Source organism: Poromitra crassiceps (genome assembly GCF_964638095.1).
Source record: "Poromitra crassiceps genome assembly, chromosome: 5".
NCBI classification, from domain to species: domain Eukaryota; kingdom Metazoa; phylum Chordata; class Actinopteri; order Beryciformes; family Melamphaidae; genus Poromitra; species Poromitra crassiceps.
In genome coordinates, this window is record NC_139642.1 from 11,939,715 (window position 1) to 11,952,214 (window position 12,500).

The 12,500-nt window shown below is 48.0% G+C and overlaps 1 protein-coding gene across 1 annotated transcript in view; it reads right to left on the bottom strand.

The window, feature by feature from the left end:
- LOC310776722 (protein FAM131A-like) overlaps positions 1–12,065 on the bottom strand; it is a gene marked incomplete at both ends in the record, with an annotated part of 56,721 nt that extends 44,656 nt beyond the window's left edge. The window contains 2 exons of the mRNA XM_083636884.1: positions 3,282–3,421; positions 12,035–12,065. Coding sequence (XP_083493010.1) covers positions 3,282–3,421; positions 12,035–12,065 — 171 coding nt within the window. The remainder of the gene's footprint in view (positions 1–3,281; positions 3,422–12,034) is intronic.
- Positions 12,066–12,500: the final 435 nt, after the last annotated feature.

Below are 12,500 nucleotides of genomic sequence, written 5' to 3' on the forward strand. Positions count from 1 at the left end.
ATGCTTAGTTGTATTTTGTCCAACAGGAAGAAGCATTACACTCTGTGCCACTGAGATTCCATTTAAAACCCAGAATTAAAAATTAATTGCTAATTACGCTGAATGACTTACAAATAATTAGAAACTAACTGGTGAACATTAATGGGGGGGTGGGTATGGAGAGAGAGAACCCGGGGCTGAATCATATGTTAAATTCTCAGACGGCTTGGTTAATTAGGCGATTATTAAACCACGAAAGGTTGAGAAAATAATTTTCTGCTTCACATGGCGAATTACAGAGTTCCAAGAGCACTCAATTCAGAGCGACTGTCATCTTTGATTAGGCCTATCTGGTAGGTGCCCCAACAACGTTATAATGAGCTACTCATAGCCTGCCTCAGAAGCTATGCAATATACAGTGTAGCACAACAACGTTATAATGAGCTACTCATAGCCTGCCTCAGAAGCTATGCAATATACAGTGTAGCAGCCCATCCTGTTGCATAACAATCAAAGTGCTCTTCTTGAGGGTTTGCAGCATCATTGAGTCATTCTATCCCAGATGAAACTATGGTCCAGGACAGGTAAACATCTAAACACACAGGCAGAGTCAATGTAATGGAAAAGTAATATTTCATAATGTAATACTAAGTAACACATATCACCTTCCAACTCTGCTTCATTATTCCTTGCATTCATATACAGTATAGCCTACTTTGAGATATGATTGGAATTCTGGCTGGTCCAAAGTTTAGAATAAAAACAGTGTTCCTATTGGCTTGTCCAAAGTCTAGATTAAAAACAATGTGTCCCTATTGGCTGGTCCAAATTCTAGATTAAAAACGAGAGGTTTCTATTGGTTGGTCCACGGTGATGTTTAGGACCTAACCCTAAAACACGTCATGACCTTTTATTCACTTTTTGGTTTCATTTGATGTGTCTTGCCTTGCCTTTAAAGGAACAGTTCGCCCAAACATGAAAGTTGTGTTATCATCGACTCACCCTCATGCCAGTTGAAACACAGGTGAAGTTACTGTAATCAATGGTGACTGGTTCTCTCTCTCTCTCTCTCTCTCTCTCTCTCTCTCTCTCATGTTCACCGCAGCCTTCAGCCAGTAAAGATATGTTCACCTCAGCCTTCAGCCAGTAAATACCCTAGTACCGTAAATTCCGGACTATAAGCCGCACCTTTTTTCCCGTTTTTTGGCCTTTTTTGGCCCCTGCGGCTTATATAACGGTGCGGCTTATCTATGGATTTAAAAAAAAAAAAAAAAAAAAAAAAAAAAAAAATCTCTCTTTTTTAGCACTCTTTCTAACTATAAATCCACTTCTGTTTTAATTTCCTCTCTTGCCCTCTTTTCACCACACCGCGGACACTGTGTGCACTGTAAAAAACAACACAGGTGGTGTTGTGTTATGTTGTTTTGTTGAAATGTTAATAAATGGGAGCTTCCTCAAACAGCCATCTCTTTCCCGACAATCCCCTCTGTGCATGAACCCTTACATATGGTAATTAAACATTAACACTTTCAGTGCCACGGCCCTTGGGCAAAAGGTTGCTTGCTGTGCCACATAGGCCGCAATGCATTTTAAAACAGTCATATAATTTCTTTAATAATTACTATGTAAACACTGAACACGCACAAATAACGATGAGACTCTCTTCTATCACCTGCAAAAAAAAGTTTATTGATCCCATTTTCCGTTCTTTAGTTATGAGCCGGAGAAGATAGCTTGATCGAACGAAAAACAGAGCTTTTTTTCTACGAGCTGAGATAATGAGCCTTTTGTGAAATTAAACATTTCAAGCACATCACTGACTCTGAAGCTAATTTTCTGATGTAGTCACACCTCAAAAATAATTTCCTTCAATAAAACAGTGAAGGCAAGGGAATTTTGTTTGGAAGAATAATATTTTTAGCTGAAACCAGCAGCGCTGGCGCCTGCATGCGCTGCTGGTTGCAGCTTCTTGCTGATCTTTTGCTGCTGGTGGGCATCGGATATTCTGGCTTGCGTTTGCCAACCCTGTCCTGCTGTCTGGGTCTGTGTTGTGTACTTGGCTCTGCGTGCCCACCTCCCCCCCTCCTCCTCCCCCCCCCCCCCCCGTTGTGGGAGGAGTGTCTCTCTGCTCTGCTGTTTTCTCGTTTTCTCTGCCTGTGCTCAGCACTGAAAAAGTCAGCTAGATCCTGCTTTTTTACAGCCGCGTGTACCAGCTCCCATGCTTCGAGTTGAGAATAATAACAAATCCACGGCTGATCATGTGTTGCAGCGGACACGGAGGCTGTTGCAGCGGACATCGAGGTGCTCAATTGTGATAGCAGATTGGCTGCTGCAGGGGCACAGCTAAACGTTGCTTCAATGAAGCCGCTGCATACGGACGGATGCGATGCGATTTCCTTCCCCCCAATGACTTCTTCTGTGTGTTTCACTCCACGTTCTCTCATCTGGAGAGCGCTGTCGCCACCTAAGGGTTCTGTAAAATAGGTTAGACACATTCAATACCTCTGAATATTGTAAGAGGCGATGTAAGAGGCATAGATCGACACCCCCCCGTCAAAAAAAAAAAATCGAGTTATGACGCCATTTGGCGTCGCTGGCACTGTACGGTAAATTTCTAATGACGCCATATGGCGTCGCTGGCACTGAATGTGTTAAAACACAATAAAAAAAAAAAAAAAAAAAAAAAAAATACCATTAAAACACCCGCGGCTTATAGTCCGGTGCGGCTTATATATGTAAAAAATAGTCAACTTTGCAGGTGCGGCTTATACACCGGTGCGCCTTATAGTCCGGAATTTACGGTACCTATAGGATCTGCCAATGGAACCTGATTTCTCTGACTTCCTGAATTCAAACATCACTAACGAAGAAATACCTGTAGTCAAGTGCAAGGAAATGTTTCTTTATTGGAAATAAAAGTAACTAAATAAATTCCTCAAAATAATCTTCCTCAGGGCACAACTGCTTCCTGTATGTTTTGTTTCGGGTTGACAGTGCACAGTTATGTTTGGTTTGCTGTAAAACATGAACCAAACTGTATTACTAAATCGATGAGGGTTGAAAAAGGCAGAGAAAAGTGATCGGGAGCAAACACAATCTACAGAAAAAACACAAATATCTGGACTGCTTCCTGCAGCGAGTCATAATGAACACTTAAATCGTTGCTTTCAACTGTCAAGTTGAACTAAAAGGACCTTGAACTTGTGTGATTTGAAGAGCAGGAGACATGGAGAGCAAGGTGTCTGTCGAGGACAGCGGTGCCGAGTAAGAGAAGGGTGTCAAAGTGAGAGAAAACACGGCACCTCACTGAAGTCCAGTGCTCCCAAAGGTGCTGTCAGAATCAGTCTGCGCGCCAAGCAGGTCCGCGTGTTTCCCAAGAGCGTGAGGTCAGACAGGGAGCTCGCCGCGCTCCAGTCCACGCGCAACGAACCGTCACCCGCCACTGTCAGGAGGAAGAGAGCGCACGTGAAGGGTATAGAAAAAGAACAACAAACTGTAACACTCATAGTAACATTCTTGCTCCAACAAACAAACAAATAAATAATTACAACAAAATATATTATGACAAGAACGCTTCGACTGAGTTGGTCGTCATTATGCATGGCAAATAAACATTATTTGTCATAATATATTATATATATATATATTTTTATTGGAATAAGAATGATCTGCTATGAGTTTTACAGTTGAATCCCTGCGTGCGTAGTTGAAATCACCATGCCAACCCATGCCTCTAGAGGGCAGCCACTGGCCATGAACACGTGATGTATCTCACTGCAGTGTCCCCCAAAGAAAAACAAGAAAAAAGAACAATCAAGATTACCAGCCAATTAGAAAACAGCTTTCTTAGTGTTAGGAGGGTTCTGAGTGGTTCTTAGTGTTAGGAGGGTTCTGAGTGGTTCTTACAGTGTACAGGAGATTTGGTGAAACACGAATACCTGTCAGATCAGAATTAAGAACCTAGTGAAGTGCAAAATCTTGTAATCGCCTACTGTTGTACAGAATCATTTAAGAAGGTATGAATTGCGCCAAATCGGCAGGACTAACAGATCTGGGTTCTTTATTCTAATATGCCAGCTGTTGTATTATCATTTTAACAAATCATAGGTTTGTTTGAGTTGTTGTAGTTGTCAATCGCCTAACCAACCATGTGAAGAACCCTTCTTTTTTTAGTGTTTGTTGATCTACTCTGAAGAACCATACGGAACCCTTATTAATAAAAGTGTACACACCCTATGCTATATAGGGTGTACTTGTAGTGAGATAATATAGGCTTGGAAGGGGTGGGGGGGGGATCTATGTCCGTGCACTTTCCAGCCATGCCCCGTCATGCAGGCAGGCAGGCAAGGCGCTGGCAGCAGCCCGGGCCCAAGCCCAGGCCCAGGCCCAGGCCCAGGCCCAGGTCCCAGGCCCAGGTCCCAGGCCCAGGCCTGCTCGCTAAGTTCTGAAGCTGGGAATCCGTTTAGGGAATGAAGCAGCACAACGCATGAAGCACAGAATAAGGGACTACTGTATCATCACCCCATTTTTACCGCCCTGTTGATTTACATCTACAACCCGTCCTCTGATGGGAGCGGGTCATGTGACGTGAGCGGGTCATGTGACGTGAGCGGGTCATGTGACGTGAGCGGGTCATGTGACGTGAGCGGGTCATGTGACGTGAGCGGGTCACGTGACGTGAGCGGGTCATGTGACGTGAGCGGGTCACGTGACGTGAGCGGGTCACGTCACCAACCAACCAGTTCGTGTTGACAGTCACGTTGTTTAATCTATTGAATCGTGTCCATGGACACGTTTTTGTTCCATTTTTTGGTGACACTCAGGACGACTTTCAAATGTATTTCAGCGCCACATAGGGTGCAGCAGAGTCCTTTGCAGGTCCAGTTTTGCAAACCCGCACATGCCCGCACCCACACCCGCACACACACCCGCACACGCCCGCACCCACACCCGCACCCACACCCGCACACGCCCGCACCCACACCCGCACACGCCCGCACCCACACCCGCACACGCCCGCACCCACACCCGCACACGCCCGCACCCACACCCGCACACGCCCGCACCCACACCCGCACACGCCCGCACCCACACCCGCACACGCACGCACCCGCACACGCCCGCACCCACACCCGCACACGCCCGCACACGCCCGCACCCACACCCGCACACGCACGCACCCGCACACGCCCGCACCCACACCCGCACACGCCCGCACCCGCACACGCCCGCACCCACACCCGCACACGCACGCACCCGCACACGCCCGCACCCACACCCGCACACGCCCGCACCCACACCCGCACACGCCCGCACCCACACACGCACACGCACGCACCCACACCCGCACACGCCCGCACCCACACCCGCACACGCCCGCACCCACACCCGCACACGCCCGCACCCACACCCGCACCGGTCAGCACCGGACCAAACCCGCACACGCCCGCACCCACAACCGCACAGCTCAGCACCGGACCAAACCCCTTATCCATGATTATCTCCAAGTCAAATCCGGACCTGACCCAACCTGTTCATATAACACCCGTGACCCGACCCATTACCCATGATTATACACACAGGCTACATACCGCTAGTCTATTAGCCGCTGAGAGGCTAAGTAGGGGAGGCTATCTGTCTGACTCATTGGCTCCAACATCTAGACTCCGCGGGGGGGCATATAGTCTCTCAAGTCAGTCTATCTCTTCCACAAGCTTTGAATACTCCAGAGACAGTCTGTACTTTAGCCCGTTACAATTTGGCCAGAGGAAGTTGTCATCTTCCAAAGAAAAAAAAACACCAGACCGGAGGAAGTTCGTTATTCGACACATGTAAACAAAACCGATGCAGGTGATTGGAGAAATTAGCGGATGTGCCCGCCTTCAGCGGATGTCCGTTTTTGACCAACTCTCTCCTCTGTGAAGAACAGACGGGTAGCCGGAAGCAGGAGCCAACACGTCTGTTTTAGGCTTTAGAGGAGGAATCTCGGGATTCGAGGGGTGTGTATGTGGAGTGGCCAGAGAGATATGGGTGGAGGTGGGGCAGGATGGAGCAAGGGAAAAAGGGCAGTAGGGGGCTTTGGGTGGAGGAATGTATAGATGAGATTTTCATGACTGCCAACACAACCCGCCGTGATGCCATGTTGCACCAACAGAGCCAAACGGATGCACGATGCAGGGCGCGCGGGGCGCACCGCGGAGCGCAAATGTCACCCACAAAACCCTGCTGGCTGCAGTCCTCTCCCACCGGCCTGCGGATAATATATAGGCCTCTTCGCTTGACTGCACCACATTAACCTTTCAAACTAAACTATTGTGCCCTCGTCATGACCTGACAGGCTGATGGAGCTTCTCATGACCTGACAGGCTGATGGAGCTTCTCATGACCTGACAGGCTGATGGAGCTTCTCATGACCTGACAGGCTGATGGAGCCTGATAGAGCGGAGGTAGAGAGACCTTCTTATGCACGGGGGCAGGTTCATCTGACTTAGGTTCTTGTTTTGTTTTCTTCTTAATCATGCTAAAACACTGGAGTAGCAGCTCCTACTAGCATTGCCACTGATTGTGAAACGTTTTGTCAATGGATTAGAAACAGAAACAGGTTGTTCTGAAAAGTGTTGTTTCATTTCGATTAAGATGATTGAAAAACATATATGTTCCAACAAAGTGTTTAGTATTCCTATCCTAACCATTCATGTCGCAGCTTTTTAGTTTTAGGGGGGGAAATTGCTTTACTTTAGGCAGAGCGATTCAGCACACCTTGGACAGCTCCTGTCGTCGGGTTTGACCACTGGAGCGGTCTCTGCCGCGCGCCACGCATGTGTGTGTGTGTGTGTGTGTGTGTGTGTGTGTGCGTGTGTGTGTGTGCCTGTGTGTGCGTGTGTGTGTGCGTGTGCACAAATCAGATTTGTGAAACAAGACGAAAGAGGTGGGCCCTCTAAATGTCAGTGTCTGGCTCCTCTTTCCAGCCCTCCACTGCAGAGAGAACAGAGAGGCGTTTCTAGTTACAACTCCTCGCTCGATTAGTGGCCGGCAGCAGCAGCAGCAGCAGCAGCAGCAGCAGCAGCAGCCATCTCATCTCTAATATTGAGCACAATATCAAGCTCAATCACTCACTCACCCTCCTCCTCCCCCCGGTTCAAAAGACCTGAGCGTTTAGCGCGCCGGCGGGCTCAAGTTGCCCACCAGCAAGGATTCAATATCTCCTGTTTAATTGGATGTGATGAGATCAGATGCCCGCCGGTGTTTTGTATCGTGGAGATCTAGGCCACCTTGGGTTAATGAAAGTATTGTTCCGAGGAGTGAAAGATGCGCTCTCGTATTAGATGGATGTCCAGAGTTGTGTGGCGGTCGTTGGAGTCATTTGAGCCCGTTGCATGGGGCCGGCGCCGCCCCCCCCCGGCCTGGTGGAGCCCGGTGGGATTCTACGGTGACACGTCAGCAGCGCCTGATTGGCAGGAAATGCTCGCATTTCGCAGGAGTCGCCGCCGCAGCCGTGGCAGGAGTTTTGAGTTTTGAGAGAGAGAGGCGAGACGCTTGTCTGTCTCTCTCCCGAGCCCAAGCTCAGCCGCTTCATTTGATGAGCGCGTTTAAAAGGTGTTACACCGAAATCTGTGGACACCGAAATGTGTGAGCGCATTGCTTCTTATGGGGGAAAGAATCCATTATTTTACCATTTCAGACAGCAGCGTTGAGAAATTATCTAACCACACTGTACTATAGCCAGCAACAAGCAGCCTCTGCGTTCACACATTTCGGCGGGCACAGATTTCGGTTACACCGTATTTGGTGACCCATCGGATTCTGTGACCTCCCCTGATATTCTGACCCTAACCCTAACGGTCTCACTGGTCATGCCTAAACATAACCCTAACCCTAACCCTAACCTTAAACCTAACCATCTCACTGGTCATGCCTAAACATAACCCTAAGCCTAACCCTAACCATCTCACTGGTCATGCCTAAACATAACCCTAAGCCTAACCCTAACCATCTCACTGGTCATGCCTAAACATAACCCTAAGCCTAACCCTAACCATCTCACTGGTCATGCCTAAACATAACCCTAAGCCTAACCTTAACCCTAACGGTCTCACTGGTCATGCCTAAACATAACCCTAACCCTAACCCTAACCTTAACCCTAACGGTCTCACTGGTCGTCCTCCATCGATGAGCGCGTTTAAAAGGTGTTACACCGAAATCTGTGGACACCGAAATGTGTGAGCGCATTGCTTCTTATGGGGGAAAGAATCCATTATTTTACCATTTCAGACAGCAGCGTTGAGAAATTATCTAACCACACTGTACTATAGCCAGCAACAAGCAGCCTCTGCGTTCACACATTTCGGCGGGCACAGATTTCGGTTACACCGTATTTGGTGACCCATCGGATTCTGTGACCTCCCCTGATATTCTGACCCTAACCCTAACGGTCTCACTGGTCATGCCTAAACATAACCCTAACCCTAACCCTAACCTTAAACCTAACCATCTCACTGGTCATGCCTAAACATAACCCTAAGCCTAACCCTAACCATCTCACTGGTCATGCCTAAACATAACCCTAAGCCTAACCCTAACCATCTCACTGGTCATGCCTAAACATAACCCTAAGCCTAACCCTAACCATCTCACTGGTCATGCCTAAACATAACCCTAAGCCTAACCTTAACCCTAACGGTCTCACTGGTCATGCCTAAACATAACCCTAACCCTAACCCTAACCTTAACCCTAACGGTCTCACTGGTCATGCCTAAACATAACCCTAACCCTAACCTTAACCCTAACGGTCTCACTGGTCATGCCTAAACATAACCCTAACCCTAACCTTAACCCTAACGGTCTCACTGGTCATGCCTAAACATAACCCTAACCCTAACCTTAACCCTAACGGTCTCACTGGTCATGCCTAAACATAACCCTAAGCCTAACCCTAACCTTAAACCTAACCATCTCACTGGTCATGCCTAAACATAACCCTAACCTTAACCCTAACGGTCTCACTGGTCATGCCTAAACATAACCCTAACCCTAACCTTAACCCTAACGGTCTCACTGGTCATGCCTAAACATAACCCTAAGCCTAACCCTAACCTTAAACCTAACCATCTCACTGGTCATGCCTAAACATAACCCTAACCCTAACCTTAAACCTAACCATCTCACTGGTCATGCCTAAACATAACCCTAACCTTAAACCTAACCATCTCACTGGTCATGCCTAAACATAACCCTAACCCTAACCTTAACCCTAACCATCTCACTGGTCATGCCTAAACATAACCCTAACCCTAACCCTAACCTTAAACCTAACGGTCTCACTGGTCATGCCTAAACATAACCCTAAGCCTAACCCTAACCTTAAACCTAACCATCTCACTGGTCATGCCTAAACATAACCCTAACCCTAACCCTAACCTTAAACCTAACGGTCTCACTGGTCATGCCTAAACATAACCCTAAGCCTAACCCTAACCTTAAACCTAACCATCTCACTGGTCATGCCTAAAGCTAAACTAAAAACCCTGCCGGTCACACAATCTGATGGCTCACCTAATACAGTGCAACGCCGGCTTTTCACGCAACACACTGACATACTTTTCACAACATGGTGCAACAACTTCATCTGCAATGACTTCCATCATGGCTCCTGCAGGGTCGGCAGTGCACGAGTCCGTGAAGTCATTGCATGTTGTTGTCGTCTACGTCCAAGACAGCCGTGACCTCGAGTCAGACCAGCGACTGACGTTATATGGATATATGGAGGCCTAACATGGAATGGGGCTCAAATGAACATACAGCATAAAAACACACAACACATCCTGATATAGCCTTAATGTTAGAGTTGCTGCTGCAATCTGAAGCAGAGGCTTATACAGTCTTGCATTTGAGATGATGGTCAGACTGAGATGATGGTCAGACTGAACGCTTATTTTCACATCGGACAATCAGGACTGCTGCAACCTGCGGCTTGTCTCCTCTCCGCACCGAGCGAGCGAGCGAGCGGCTCCGGTGAGGAGGCCCCGCGGTCGTCCTCCATCTGTGGCTAATTTGTTAATTTGCTTGACGCCTTTCGATCATAATTAATCTCTTTCCCCTGACTGTGATCTCGCTGAAACGGAGCCCGAGCGCTCGATTTGTCTCCTCTTCCCTCAAAGCGAGAAGTCAGTATAGCAGGTTACATGTTTTTTTTTTTGCACTTCAGTCTCTCTGTGTCTCTCTCTCTCTCTCTCTCTCTCTGTAGTCCCGTTGTCGTGGAAACAGCAGATAGAGAGAGAGAGCATGGCTGTGCATCTCTCTCTCTCTCTATCTGCCATGTCTTTTAGGCTCTCTGAGGGACTTATGAGGGAATCAACACAATTAGGTCAAGACCCGCAGCAGTCCGATGTCACATATGCAGGGATAAATATGTGCGTCAAACAGGTGGCAGCTATTAACCACATTGTTTGTATATGTGTGTGTGTGTGTGGGGGGGGGGGGGGGGGGGGGACTATGTCCTTACGCACTCCGTGACAAGGAGACTAGGGGACAAGGAGACTAGGGGACAAGGAGACTAGGGGACAAGGCGCCATAATCATCAAGTGACTGCAGGAGCGACAGATTACATAACCAATTACAGGCTCCTCCAGTCCCTATTCATCTATATACGGGTTCAATCACAAGGTGTCAGACGAAGGTTGCACGTCACGTTCACATCACCAGCGAGGAAACAAAACAAGCAGATATGCTCGTCTAGGGAAGACATACATACTGTACATACATACATACATACATGCATACATACATGGATGGATGGTGTGTGCAGGTGTGATTTATGGAGGAGACCCGTCAGTCTAATAAATAACAGTGATATGAGGATGGATATCTGGAGTGTGGATACACATCATGTCACAGGTGGGGAAAGCATGGAGAGAGAGGATGGAGAGGATGCGGGGCATCGGTGACATTCAGATGGCAGACAGGCAGAGTATGGTAAACAACCGCGCCAGCACGAAGAAATGCAGCAGCAACAGGGAGCTTGTTTCTTGGCAACAAGCAAATTATCCATTGCTCTGTGTGTGTGTGTGTGTGTGTGTGTGTGTGTGTGTGTGTGTGTGTGTGTGTGTGTGTGAGCAGTGATGGAGTCCATTAAAAAAAATAACTGTTGCAAATTGTGTCTTTGAGTACGATATAAAGTGCTTACAAATAAAACATGATTGTTTTTATTATATTAATATTATTATTATAGTATTATTATAATTGTTGTTGTTGTTGTTCATAATAATAATAATAATAATAATAATAATAATAATAATAATAATAATAATAATGTTAAATTGGACATCTCCGGAGTCGGAGTGCGAGCTGAAAATCTCTGCGTTTTACTTTCAAGGCGATGTTATTCCGGAATGCTTTGAAATAGCGAGTGATCAGAAGCCAGGCTGCATGCCGCACTGGCACACACACACACGGCGGAAGGAGAAGAGGAAAGCGGCCCTACCTTGCAGCTAAACTGGGTCAGCGCCGTCAGAACCATCGCGTCCGGAGGAGAGGCTTCTCGTCACAAACACTAACTAATAAAAGCCGTTTAGTAGCTGCAGCGCCTGCGTCCCTCAATGTGAAGAGCAATGTGTCTGTCTGTCTGTCTGTCTGTCTGTCTGTCTGTCTCCTCTGCCTCTGACTGGCGTGCTCACACCAAAAAGATTCTTGCAAAGTCTCTCGAAGCATCGCGATGTTTAGGCTGCAGCCCCTCAGCCCCACCAAACCAAACCAAAATACCCACCCTCGCCTCCCTGTAATAATGGAACCGCCAGCAGACCCAAGTCTCTATAATACCTGACAGCTAAACTGACTAGATTTAGATTTAAATGTGCCTTATTCAGTGGCTATAAAGCATGATAGGCTATGACTCAGCGTTCGGGCACAGCATGCTGTGCACTGGCGACAAGCACCCAAATTCACACATACATAGCCTCTGCACCCGCAAAGGGGTGCACCAAAACAAACCAGGCGAAAAGCTGAAGGCTTCCCTCCAGCAGCGTGCTTTATAGGAAAGCGATGAAAACAACTCTTACCAACTGGCGATCTGGAGCTGATACAGCCCATGTTCGCTCGCAGCTGCCTGTCTGTGTGGAGCCGGCCCGTTCGGAAGAGCAATCTGTTACATGTGCATGTCCTGGTGTAAAAGCGCCGGGGAGCGTACCTCATAGATCGAAACAGCCTCTCTCTCACTCTCCTCGTCTACGGAGGCTCCGCTGGGGAGGGGGGGGGCGTGCTGCTGCGCTTTGCTCAGACCGCCGGTGTAACGCCGAGGGCGGGGGAAAGTCCAGCCATCACTTCGGCTCTATGCGCGCTGCTTTTCCGCTGTTGACGCGCTTCGGATCCATAGAAATACTCTTCAGTTCCGTGCAGTTTAGCGGTTAGTTGAACGCTAGTTTGGGGCTGTGCAGTGCTGCTGTGTCTCTGGCCGGGTGCCCCCGTCACTTTCAGCACTACGTCACCGGCTGAAGGGTCCTCCTGCGGTAGGTTCAGCACCACGGC